Source organism: Micromesistius poutassou (genome assembly GCF_964030765.1).
Source record: "Micromesistius poutassou genome assembly, chromosome: 20".
In the NCBI taxonomy this organism is placed as follows: domain Eukaryota; kingdom Metazoa; phylum Chordata; class Actinopteri; order Gadiformes; family Gadidae; genus Micromesistius; species Micromesistius poutassou.
This window is the reverse complement of record NC_140290.1, coordinates 1,201,661-1,215,206: the sequence shown is the minus strand read 5'-3', so window position 1 is coordinate 1,215,206 and position 13,546 is coordinate 1,201,661. Positions and strand designations below refer to the sequence as shown.

General features: G+C 46.3%; 1 protein-coding gene across 1 annotated transcript in view; it reads left to right on the top strand.

Annotated features, from left to right (window-relative positions):
* Nucleotides 1-9,522: 9,522 nt before the first annotated feature.
* The window catches only part of col22a1 (collagen, type XXII, alpha 1), a 47,333-nt gene continuing 43,309 nt past the window's right edge, over nucleotides 9,523-13,546 (top strand). The window contains exons 1-3 of the mRNA XM_084484780.1: nucleotides 9,523-9,661; nucleotides 11,671-11,829; nucleotides 12,057-12,623. Coding sequence (XP_084340906.1) covers nucleotides 11,736-11,829; nucleotides 12,057-12,623 — 661 coding nt within the window. The 5' untranslated portion in view covers nucleotides 9,523-9,661; nucleotides 11,671-11,735. The remainder of the gene's footprint in view (nucleotides 9,662-11,670; nucleotides 11,830-12,056; nucleotides 12,624-13,546) is intronic.

Sequence of the window (13,546 nt, the reverse complement as noted above, 5' to 3'; positions counted from 1 at the left end):
TGTGACGCATGCAATTTAAAGCTGACCCTCCCCAAAGTCAGGCTTAACAGCTTTTAACACGGGACCATTGTTTATTGCAACGCAACATAGAGCCGCATTATTATTTATTTGATACGTTTTTATTGAATAGCCATGTTTGATAACCAGCATTTCAAGACGTATACAATCACCACACGTTCCAAGCCATGAGGGGAATCAGCCTGATATTGTACTGAGCTCAAGAATGGGACTGGGATGATTCGCATGTCACTTGAAAGATGAGGAAAAGGCTTCAAAGCAACACTATGATCCTTTAAATGAATCTAAGCTATGGGAAGAAGAAGGAGACTTTAGAAAGCACCCAACGCCTTCGAAAGCACTGCAATGCATGTCCTCTGTATGTGTAACATTGTATGGTGACTGGCTAGTAATACAAATGCTTTTCAGACTTTCTTAAAAACATCTCGGCCGATTTTCTTAAAAACAACTAAGATGTTTAAATCCAAGCTCCACGGTTATGTATAAAAAGGGCATGGCATTATTTTATCATTACCTTTATGGCATTACCTGTTTTCCAATGCTGGTTCTGTGTGGTGTAATCCATCCATAGGTTTAAGAGCCTTGTGTGGTCTGACTTCCTCTCGCAAGCTCACATAAGTCTGAGTGACTTCATGCACAGTAGTTCAATAGGAAAGGGGAGAGATTTGTCTAAAAAACAGTGTAATAACACTAGAGATGGTCCGTTGGTAGGGAGGGTGTTTATTAAACCCCCTGAGCCAATGAGATGGCTGCCTCAGGATTTCCGAGGTGCTGTTACGCCATTACACATTATTGAAGAAGGTTCCCTGATCTGCAAGCTTGTGAAATGGACGTCAGGCCACCTGAGATCGAGAATTGAATGATTCAGTATATCAATTTTTTTGGTTTGTGCCCAAAAACAACTCAACTGCGTTGAATTAAACAAGATAAGTAATATAAGACATATTTCCAAGAGAAAGATTGCTTGAGATGCATCATCTCACCTCCACTTACTTGTGTCTGATCCGGTTTTATTACCCAGTTTTCTCTTTGAGAGGCTAAAGCAGAACCAATACACCGATACATACATCTAGCAATGATGTGTCCCTACACTGACAACTGCTCTCTCAAACTGTCCCCGAATCAGCAGTAAACCCGTCTGCCTCGGTGGGCTCCAGCATGTTGGCGTCACTGAACACGCAGGTCACGCAACGGCAGATCTCATTCCTTAATGCACACTGGCGGTGTCAGGTTTGATTAAACAATGTCTCCACTAACATTCTGAATTTCAGAAAAGCTCATCAAGTGACTCACAGTATTGTTGGTTCAAAATCCCCCAAAGGTCCCATTCTGTGTTGACAAAGGAACGACAAAGCTTTGTGCCTACAAGCATTGTTTCATTATTGGAACTGTACCGGCGTATCTTAATATACTGTACAATATGTTAATAACAGCCTTTGGGATAATAAGAAAAAAAGGCCTTTTCGTGGCCAAGATGCATATGTATTTTTACAAACATTTTAGCATATGTGCCTTTAGGAAACAGCGTTCAACGTTTCTACAGAAGTGGCACATTTATAGCAGCTACCGGTCCGTTTGTGCTTTAGCTAAACTCATCCGATTGGCTGTTGAGGTCTGGAGTCACCGATAATAGCGATTATGAGTTATTACTAGCGAACAATCCTTCCTAATAACATGCATAGAGGTGGTTAACGTACACACGGACAAGCAAGTTAATGTATTTAAAATAACAAACAAAAACAATGATGACAAAAACCCAGAAGCCTATTCCACCCATGAACACCTGTAGACTCCAACACACCAACAGAACCAAAGCAGCCGTTTATTTATCGTATTTATAAGAAAAAAACAACGAAAAAAATCGCTGAGCTTTTCAAACCGAGAGTGTACGGCGTTTAACTGTGCCATAAAATGACCGTTCGGACATGTACTCGTGCCATAGCGCTAGCTGCCTGTGGAACCCACTGGCGGTGGGTTCTGTTGTCTGTTGTTCGGCGCACGGGCGTCAACCTATCGGGGAATGTATTAGCCATAACGAATCCCAGAAAGAGAACAGCTAAGGTCTCCCGTGTGTTCCTAGCAGCAGCAGCAGCAGCAGGTCAGATAGTGGCACTATGTTTTTCCTAGCATCTCCCTCCGGAGAGAAGCCAAGACAAGCGAACCGTGAACCATGAAAGGCGTCACACAGCTATTCACAGTTCTTAGAAGAGCGCTCTATTGACAGACGGTATACTGTACAGGACTCAGGACAGGACACAGGGGATGCAGTCAGAGGCACACTTTCTTTTATTTTTTATTATTTTGTTGTTTTCTCTGCTTGCGCGATGCTGTTTGCCATTGAATGGTACATATAGGTGAACTGGATTTGAACTCTGATGGTCACAGGCTGTTACTTATTGTTGTCCCCCTCCCCATCCATACATTTATGGAGTAGCGTTTGCTCCCCCCCCCGAGGTGAATATGACATACACACCCTTGCCCTGGTTTTGTTTCTAACAGGGACGAAGAGACATAAATTGCACTACAATCTGTGTAATACGACATTGTGTGAGAGGCTGCTGGGTTCCTGATCTGTTATTATCCCCATATCGTCAATTGTTCTTTTGGTTTTTTTTCTGGGGTTTGTTTTAATTATCTTTGCAATAGGTTGTGTTATACTCCGTTAAGTCTGATGAACAAAATGGATTTGTAACCATGATGTTTCTCAGTGGTGGTAATAGCAGAGTGCGTCGGTGGGATCTGAGGGGCCCAATCGAACCGCTAGACATTTGTCTGCCTTTTCAAAGCACTCTGATGTCTCCAAGCAGCAGGCTGTCTGTGTGGCTCCGCCCACTCTCCGTCCACCCCAGGAAACACACGTCAACAAAATGTCCCCAAAGCGAAAATGAAAATTCTTAATTTGTATGTTTTTTTTGGTTTGTTTATTTTATTTATGTATCGTTTATTTTCTATTATTTTTTTGTCCTTTTTTCTGTGTATGTGCATGATTTTGTGTTGATGTCTCGCTGGGTCACATGACCTGGGTGAAGCCATAACACACTTGAATAAAAAAAAAGAGCCTCCTTCTAACATTGCTGGCTTGTGTCTCTGCTCTCTGCACTCTTTCTCCACAGTATGGTTCTAGACTTTAGTAGAGGGGAAATAACAATTGCTTTAACTGTTTAACTGAGGGAGAGAAAACAACAATTTCACTGGTTTCAATTGTTTGTTTGCCGGCTCAGAGGGTGCTTGTCCTTGTGTGTGGCTACATGTCAGGTATAGTCCTTTAATGTTGGACCACAGACACGCACACACACACACACACACACACACACACACACACACACACACACACACACACACATACACACACACACACACACACACACACACACATATAGTGTGTGTGCTTGCCCATTCTCGTTACTTTTGTGTGTGTGTGTGTGTGTGTGTGTGTGTGTGTGTATCATCAATATTGTATCATCGAGTGGAGAGAGAGAGAGAGAGAGAGAGAGAGGAGAGAGAGGAGAGAGAGAGAGAGAGAGAGAGAGAGAAGGGGAGAGGGAGAGAGAGGCAGAGGGCGAGGGAGAGGAGAGAGAGAGAGAGAGAGAGAGAGAGAGAGAGAGAGAGAGAGGGACATTTTGACAGCAAAATAGCATCTCACGCCCATACATCGTTCCTTTATCGCCCGAAGTGGCTCGCGGACAGCAGTGTGCAGCTGGATCCTCAGGTGGAGAAAGCATGAGTGCGCATTCAGCATCCCTCTCTCTCTCTCTCTCTCTCTCTCTCTCTCTCTCTCTCTCTCTCTCTCTCTTTAAATCCCTTCCCACACCTCGGTAATTACACTGTCAGAGACGCCGACGTCAGGGATCGCAGAGGGCGACACAATAAGAACAGTGGCGGAGGGGCGTCTCGCGGCTGTAAAGCCTGTAATTTCGCATCTTAAATGATCATGTGAGCGCGGGCAAATTGTTGTGCAGCGGGAGCGTCTCAACATAGGCCTACCCATGATATGACGGAGTGTTGCAATAAGCAGGTGCGGCTCCTCTCGAGCAGCCTGCTCCGCTCTGGTTGTTTCGGGACAGAGAGAGAGAGAGAGAGAGAGAGAGAGAGAGAGAGAGAGAGAGAGAGAGAGAGAGAGAGAGAGAGAGAGAGAGAGAGAGAGAGATCAACTCCTACAATGAGAACTTTAAACTTTTATGTCGTAGTAGCCTTAACTGAATGTCTTAATGTTTTTTTTTTCTGTGTGTGTGTGTGTGTGTGTGTGTGTGTGTGTGTGCGTGCGTGCGTGCGTGTTTCAGCTAGAGTCCGGGAGGCAACACGTGCAGCTCAATAAATGAGATTGACACAGAGGGTCGATGGCGCTGACACAGTCCATACCAATACCGAATCATTGTCTCATTAGTGCCGTCTCAGGACATTGATACAGTAGAGCTCAGATAGCATACGTGCAATATTGAATATCATCTTGCATCCTTCACTCATTTATACAGGATGACTGCAGTAATTGGAAAAAACTTTCGGTATTCATTATTTACATAATCATATTACAATTCACTGAAAGATGTGACGTATAACGTGAGAAACACTCTTGTTGTATCTCGTGTATATCATTTAGAGATTAGCCCATAGTGTTAGAAAAACGTTAGTGTATCAATGATGGAATTGGAATTAATCTCAGATTTCAGGACTGCCATGTAATCGACCTATTTTTGCTCTCATTTTCCTCTTCCCCTATTCCTTTCAGTCGGAATTTGCCTGAAACAATGACATTGCTCGATTTCATCACCTCTACAGGACTATATGAAGGGGCGGTATACCGCTCTATCGGTATCTATCGCCATCTAGCGGCTAAGCATCAGAATATACGTAAGAATTGCACTCATGGTAATGCATTCTAACAAAACAGCCCTTAACTACATTAATTATATTAATTTCATAGGAGATAATCTGTGAAAGTAATTGCAGTAAAGGGATTCAACAATCCATTAAAAGTAGGAAAAAGGTTCAAACCATTTGTTGCCCACACCTGCCTCCCCTTAATGAGATTATACATGATTAGAAGATCAGCCCTCCTGCTCACTGACCCTAATCTCTGTAATAAGTGTAAAGCCTTTAAACAGCCTCCCAGCTGCAGTGACATTGCCTGCAGTCAAGCAGTACACAGCAGATGCCCAAACAAACACAGACAGCATCCACACCAACTTCCACACCGACATCTTGGCCTTTTCTCTTTACCGCATTGAGGGGAGGGTGGAGGGGGGGGGGGGGGGGGGGGGGGATGATTCAACAACAGAAACCCAAAGAAGACCACGGCCGAACGGTGAGTCTCGCATCACACGCCAAGAGTCAAATTGTCCGTTGGTCATAAGAAGTCTGTCGTGGATCTGGCTATAGAGATGATTATTGGGGGAACCGTTTGGGGAATGTAACCGGACTGCATTCATATAGCTTCTTTCTAACCAGTGGCCAAACAAAGCACTTTACAATATTGCCGATCATGCACACACCTAATATCGTTCACACACTGGAATTCATATTTTCGATTTTAAGTACTGTTTGGATTCAAGTTCTCCCTTAACCACTTCTTGTTAAATCGATGCTCTTTTCCATTTGAACGTGTAACTGCCACTTTAAGTAATAACGGTCATATCTTCTGAGAGACATTCCCTCTCATAAAGTGTCTGTGTTCCGTGTGTCATGTTATATCTCTTTTGTTCAGGCCTGGCCCCCTTCATGGCCCCAAGACACTTTGACCCCCTCGGTTAAAAATACCACCATGCACCTCAGCGGGCGCAACTCCACACTCCCAGCTAAAAACGGCCGCCATTCCAAAACACCTGGCCTCCACTTGTCAGCGGCAGCAGAGGAGGCCACGGCTCGCCTTACGTCTGCTGCTCGCTCCCCGCGGGACTCGTTGCCGCTCAGACCCCCGGCTCCTCACTCTGAGGGGACCGGAGGGGACGCGGGGCCCCTCCCTTTGAGGCTGGCCCCCCTGAAGCTGGCCCCCCTGCAGCTCCCCAAGGAGAAAAAAAAACCCTCGGACATGCAGACCTCTGGCAGTGCCCGAGAGAGGGCCCTGAAGGGCCCGGCCCTGGCCCCAACCCCGTCGTCGCCCCCCACGGAGCCCGCCAAAGACTCGCAATGGCCCCCGGGGAACCGACTTGTGCGAGCAGTCCCCGCGGAGAAGACCGCCGACCGGCACCTCCGCGGGGACATGGTGTGCCGAGGGGCCCCGGCCCCCACCATGCACACGAAGCCCTCCCCTCCCTCATCCTCAGCTAAATCCCCCATCCCCGCCATGGCAGTCCCGGGCCAGAAGCCCCCCGGGGCGGCGGCCCCCCTGGAGACAGGCAGGCGGCGTCTGAGGAGGACCCGACCCATGGAGGAGGGCAGGTCACATGACATCGCAGCAACGGGTGAGCCAAAGTCACCACACCCGGCCCTGACGGCCCCGACGGCCCCGACGGCCCCGACGGCCCCGACGGCCCCGAAGGACCAGCGGGCCGAGAGGGCCCTGAGGCAGGCCGGGCGCGTGCTGGGGAACGCGGCCAAGAGAGACGGCCAGCGGCGGGACCACCGGCCCCCTGCGGTGGGAGGAGGCCTGGAGGTGTCTGGCCAGGCTATCAGACGGAGCACGGTGGCCGACCCGCAGGATCTAGTCCTCTAAGGCCCACTGTTGTGTTCAGGAGGTGGTGATGGAGGCTCATGGAAGAGAACCACCACCTCCTGTAACTCACTGAGTGACTACTGCCTCCTGCAGCCTCCTAGAGACTCTCTTCTGTCTCCTCGCTGGGAGGGATTAGGGAGGGAACACCCTACCCCTGCTTATCTCACAAGGTCAACGGCCAGCAGCCACACCGTCCACTTTAACAAGGCTTTACAACTCATGATCAGCTGCCAAGTAGAACAAGGCAGTTCACCGTGCACTTTGTTTATACGCTTACACATGCAACAGTATGTTTGTTGTGTATAGGGACCACGCAGTGTAGTGTTTCAAAGGCCTCTCCACAGCTTTCTTTGGTGCACAGCTTCTGTCTGAATTGGTGGTATTTATTCTACATGATTGTATACTGTGAGGGTCGTAAAGAAAAACCGACATTCTGTTATTACGTCAGCGAAAGCGAATTAATCTTATTCGGGAATCCTGGTCCCGTGCATTTGGGTTGAAACGGGTTCATCGTGGGAAATGTGTCCTTTATATTATATAATATGCCATCTGAATTTGCAAGTAACGATGGAATAAGGGTTTCCCTGAACTTATATGCCACTCATCAAATATACATTATACATGACAAACTATTACTAATACAGTCTTCAAGCAAAGTCCACTTAGGTCAGAGTACAGATGCATAAACAATAAAGATGTTTTTTTTTATCAGCCTTTCTGTGTGTTAATACTTTCCCTACGTGGTGGAGATTAAGTACACACTGTGAATATCGCTCTTTTTTCCCCCAGACAATAGAGGAGTATTTTTTATGAGCATCATTTGAACGTCGTAGGTGGAGTAATCTGGGAGAAAATATTTGGGGTTTGCTTTTGGCTCTAAATTCTATAGAGAACCATACCTTATTTTTTTATCTCCCTTTCCAAAAACATCCTTAACTCAATCTCCAGAGTGAATGGAGAATGCCTTTCATTGAGCCTAACCCTCATCCACTGGCAAGTCTGGGTTTACTATTAGATCCTGTTGAGTTCCGGCTTTAACCCTACACTGAATAGAAGATGACAGCTTTTAGCTGACCCTCACATGACCCCCCCACCCTTATAGTCACACAGGGTGACCACACACACACACGCCATCTCTCTCAATCATTCTCTCCCACTCTCTCCCTCGCTCTCTCTCACATACGCACGCACACACACACACACACACGCAAACACACAAACACACACACACACACACACCCACACCCACCCACCCACCCACCCACACACACACACACACACACACACACACACACACACACATCCCACACACAACTACGACCCTAGTCATAACGTGCATCTGCCCGGAATCATCCACTAACCATTGATGCTAAAAATAGCCTGGTTGGACTTAACATGCTCAGATCACCAAGTGAACAACAGAAACTCTGAGGAAAGGCGCTTTTCTCTTTCTTCCTGCTTTTTCTGTCTTTCTTTCTATCTTCTTATCTTCAGTCTGAGTTTCTTTCTTTTATTAATTAATTCATTGTTTATTTTCTTACTACTTTTCTTTCTTTTTTTTTATTTGACCCTTTCTACTTTTAAAAAGTTATGTTTATTTTCAATGCTCATATATATTTTTTCAAATTACAGATAATATAACTCAGCCTTAATATTTCCCGCCATGGTTCTTCATCCACACACCAAACACACACCAATTTGTCTAGAATCATCTGCAGAAGGACGTGACAGTGTGGAGTCTAGAGAAAGTTTGAAACCCTCTGGGGAGATTTCAACACAAAGGAAACAAGAGTAAAGGCATGTGAATAGCATTTAGAGTGAGTGTGGTCAGAAACATAGAATTCAGGAGCAACAAGAGAACAACTGGAAGTAAAAGAGGTTGTTACATGAAGGTTTTAGAGCTGCCCCCTCTGGGAACCCGGACGCAAAAACACATGATAAGCAAATCAGTGAGTGATGAAATGTTCTTTATGGCCCTGTTCTGCTCTTCATGCTGCATGTGAAACACATGTGGTGTCTGAGGTTTCACAAAACAGGGTTTAACCAAACAAATTGAGAAAATAAATTAAGAAATTATAGCCTGGCAAAATGAGTGGGAGGAAAACCACATCTAAAGAGATTACACCCACTGCCCACCCTCCCCCCCCCCATAAACAGTTGATGAATAGCCATCACCAGAATTCTCTACACAAGCATTCATTTAAGTGCTATAAAATAAGAGTGAAGTGAAGCTTGTCACCAGGGGTGACAAAAGCTGGATAGAAGTGTTTAAACTGGGACCAGTCCCCTGCATATATGGTGGGGATCGGGCCCTTCCCAGCACCGCCACCACCACCGGCCCCAGGGCGGCTCCGTTTGCGGCCACGGACGACGCCCCTCTTCTGGACTTGTTCGGGCGGCCTGCATCGCCAGGCCTCAAACACAAGGCCTCACCAGGGTATGAAGGAGGGAAGAAAAAAAAAAAGACCGAAATACCCAGAAAGTGGCTTCTATAATTGGACAGGCCTCTCTGTAGGCCTTCTTTTCTCTCCATTTTTTTTCCCTTTCTCCTTTGGGGATCTGAAGTCAGCGCGGCACCGAGCACAGCAGCAGCAGCAGGAGCCACCTCGTCGCTCCGTGAGTGAAACCTTACACTTTCCCCTGCCTCCCTGCCTCCCTCCCTCCCTCACATACACACACACTGGGCCCTCCGACCTCAGCCCTCCCACCCCCTAGCCTAGGCTTGCAGGCGTTCACCTCACTTTCTAACAGCGCTCTACGATGGATTGTCACCCTGGATTATGAATGTTATTTACTTGTTAAATCGCTGAGTCCTCCACCTCAGGACCACCGCCCCCCCCCCTCTCTGGATTATTGGGGCTTCAGGGAGTAAAAGTGTCTCTAATTTTTGGATTACTAATAAAGCCCACATGGAGCTGGTGTCTGTATGCTGATCTGAAAGACAGAGGGACAAGTGCGCTCGGGGGCCCGAGAGAAAGAAAGACTTCGCTGAAGGTAGGAGTGAAACAGTACGGCTGCTGTATGTTTATCTTGATCTTGATTTCCAAAGATTTAAACAATACGTTTCTAAGTTTTAAACAATGTCTCTGTCATTCATTTATTGGAGCGATTATTGTGAGTGTCTTTGACGTTTGAATGGGACTCTGCTGATGGCCACACGGTTGTCCTGAGGGCGAAGACGATGGTCTCAAGAATAGTTTTCCTTCGTCTTCATCCTCTTCTTCTTATCCTCCTTCGTTAATTTCTCTCTCTCTCTGTTTCTTCTTTCTACTTTCTTTGGCCTGAACATGGGGCAGAAATGATGAGAAAGAGAGAGAGAGAGAGAGAGAGAGAGAGAGAGAGAGAGAGAGAGAGAGAGAGAGAGAGAGAGAGAGAGAGAGAGAGAGAGAGAGAGAGAGAAAAAAAAACCCTTGTATTCTGTTTTCCCCATCTTGGGGAGGATGAGGTGCAGGTCTGTTAGAGACATCTACCTTGAGGTCCCAGGTGGGTCATTCAGACAGGAAGTGGAAACAAGCCGGACCTGCAGGTTGAACAGAGGGAGAGCTGGCCCATGGGTTAAGACACAGACATAGACTAACTGTTTTTATTTATTTTGCAGATGTTTTATTGCCAAGTAAGCCCTCAACTACGAGGAATTGTGTACTGCAAGGAAACAACCATGACATCTCTTGTTTTCATGAATTAAGGGAGCTTAGTAACGTAGAGCAGGGTATAATTGTAGTATTATCACATTTGTTTTATATGTTTGCTCTATTAATATATAAGCAGCATTTCAAATTGAGTTTATTTAACGTGAGTCATCATCAGCTTTCGTGCATTTGAATCCACCCTTACTGTGGAAATGATGGTCATTACCTTCAGTGATTAGTGGGCCTATTCTACTCCATTACAGAAAGAGTGAAGCCAAGTAGCAGCCCAGTGGAACATCAGATAAGGTCCAAATGAGTCCCCATGGGGAGAAGTGGACTTACACCATAGAATGCTCCTGTTCTCCTTTCACAACAAGCTCACTATGTAGGCTGAGGTGCAGCATCCTGACCACATCACCTTTACTCTAGGAGAGAAGTTAGAAAAACGTGAACCAATTTTAACTCCCAAAATAATATTAGTAATGTATTATACGTGTGACAACCAAATCAATTGATGAACTTACGGTTTTATTTAAAGAATCAATAATCAAATCTATGTGTATATTCACATAGAGAGTGAGACACACGTTTTTCTGGGAGATGAGTTTCTGGGAGATACTGTGGAACGTAGCATCTGACCCTGGTGGAGACGTTTCCAGAGTCAGGGAAGAGGGTGTTTGTTATGGCTGTGTTCAACAGGGCAGTGGTCTTCGTGGCAGGTATCACAACCTCCGGTGCACAATGTGAAATAAGAAGAGTTTGGTGTTTATACAGCCTATTTATACGAGTGCCACACAAGTGCAGCTTCAACAAAGTCAAACAAAGAACTGTAGAACAGACTAAACAACAGGACTGTGGATAAACTCAGACCGCTGCCTATCCCATGCCAATAGAGAGGACTGGCTAAGGTAGCATAGTTTCTTAGTACCATTGCTGTTTGGACATTCGCCTATTTTGTGGTGTTACTCCACTGTTTATTCCCGTTGGCTTCGTCGGTGTAGAAAGGTATCCTAACACCAATCCGTTCTTCCTGCCAGTAAGTCCACAAAAAGGTCTTGGACTTGGAAACCAAACATTGGAGATCCTGTGATCTTTAAGACAATGTAATGTATTCATCTTGACTTGGATGGAAAAGGACCTTCACTGTGCGTTGGTTGTCGAGGTACAAACGCACAAAGAGAGCCGTTTGGAAACAACAAGGGTCATGACCTCAATGGAGTTTGCATGTCTGGGAGTGTACATGCCCCCAACTGCAGTCCCCACTCAATATCAAGTCCCTTAACCTCCTACTAGACATAATCATACGTATGCAACTGAAAGTGTGTCGTTGTAATGATTTGGTTTATCCCCCCCCAAATTACATTTTCCCCACAGATTGAGGAACTTGATGGTAGTGAACACTTAAACCAAAGAAGCGACACCAAACCAAGGGAGCCGAGATGGGGTTAAGACTGGGACTGAGGTTCAGCCTGGTCATGGTGATCCTGGCCTTGACTCTGTCGGGAGAGAGAGTTGAAGCGCAAAGCAGGGCAGGTGAGGCCATCAACATTGCCCCCTAACAATTATAGGATACCTAACGCATACTATGATTAGCTTTTAGCTTTCGTAATTCCTTGTGGTGGAGTAGATATCAGCATATCTCCATTTAAAGCGCATTCATAATACACATTCTTCTCAAACCTTTGAAAACCATTTGCTATGCTGTTGCCCTCTGATCTCAATCCTAACGCCCCCCCCCCCCCCCCCCCCCCTCCCTGCAGGGTGTAAGAACGTCCACTACGACCTGGCCTTCATCCTGGACACCTCGTCGAGCGTGGGCAAGGAGAACTTTGAGAAGATCAGGAAGTGGGTGGCCAACCTGGTGGAGTCCTTTGACGTGGGCGAGGAGAAGACGCGCGTGGCTGTGGTGCGCTACAGCGACCGGCCCACACTGGAGTTCAACCTGGCGAGACACAAGAGCCTGGAGGAGGTGAAGCGTGCCGCCGCCAACATCCGCTACATCGGCGGGAACACCATGACGGGCGACGCCATCAGCTACACCACCCAGAACGTCTTCGTGGAGCGCCATGGCGCCCGGCCCCGCGCCAAGGGCATCCAGCGGGTGGCCATCCTGGTCACCGACGGCAGAAGCCAGGATTATGTTCTGGAGCCTTCCAAGGAGGCGGCGGCGGCGGGGATCAGGGTGTTTGCTGTGGGCATCGGCGAGGCCCTCAAAGTGGAGCTGGAGGAGATCGCCGCAGAGCCCAAGAACGCGCACGTCTTCCACGTGACGGACTTCAACGCCATTGACAAGCTCCGTGGTCGGCTGAGGAGAAGGCTCTGTGAAAGTAAGTGACTCTCGGAAGTCTCGGCTGTCATTCACCATTTCATTTTATCAATGATGTTTTACTTCTAGAGCATATTATGTCCAAGCAAAGGCACTGCACATGAAAAATGATCCTAGATAAAAGATGATTAACATCAAAGAGAAAACCGAGAGATGATAACTGTGGGAGTGTGTGGGGATGACGGTGCTCTGCCCATTTCTGCTCCCTTGTCAGATTTTGCTACCTGTAGTATTGGTGTAAAATACACATAATGTACCCCTGAAATCTCCAATAAAGATGTTATAATACAGTATCAGAGTCTATCGAATCATGCTACCCTATCAAAAAGTGCTACCTTATGTGTTTGGTAGCGTATTTAATCTGTACACCAATTGCCTTTATCAATTGATGCTCCAACTATACAATTACGTTATTTTACACATTACACTATTTGCCCCATGTACACTGAAAGAATATGGGGAGCATATTTTGATACTGTATTATAACATCTTTATTGGAGATTCCAGGGGTACAGTATGGGTATTTTACACCAATACTCAATAGCGTGCACATGCGCAGAACCACTAGGTAGCAAAATCTGATAGGTAGCAGAAATTGGCAGAACAACGGCTTCTTTGAGTAGCCTCACCTTATCTTACCTCTTATCTCTTCATTTGGATTGGACTGTGGGGACCTGTTTTACATTGAGTGATCAGTGTGCACAGGTTAAACCCGCTATCATCCACACACACAATATAACACTCGTAAAAGGGTAATGTTGAGCACCATGGTGTTTTAGTGACATGTCACTGACATGTTTTATTGTTTTATTGCCCTTTGATTTTCTTACTGAATCATCAACCCTGTATACACAACTCCCAGCTGGAAGATGCATAGCAGCCATGCATTGGCATTGCATCCATAGTGTTGGGTAGTTTCCTTTT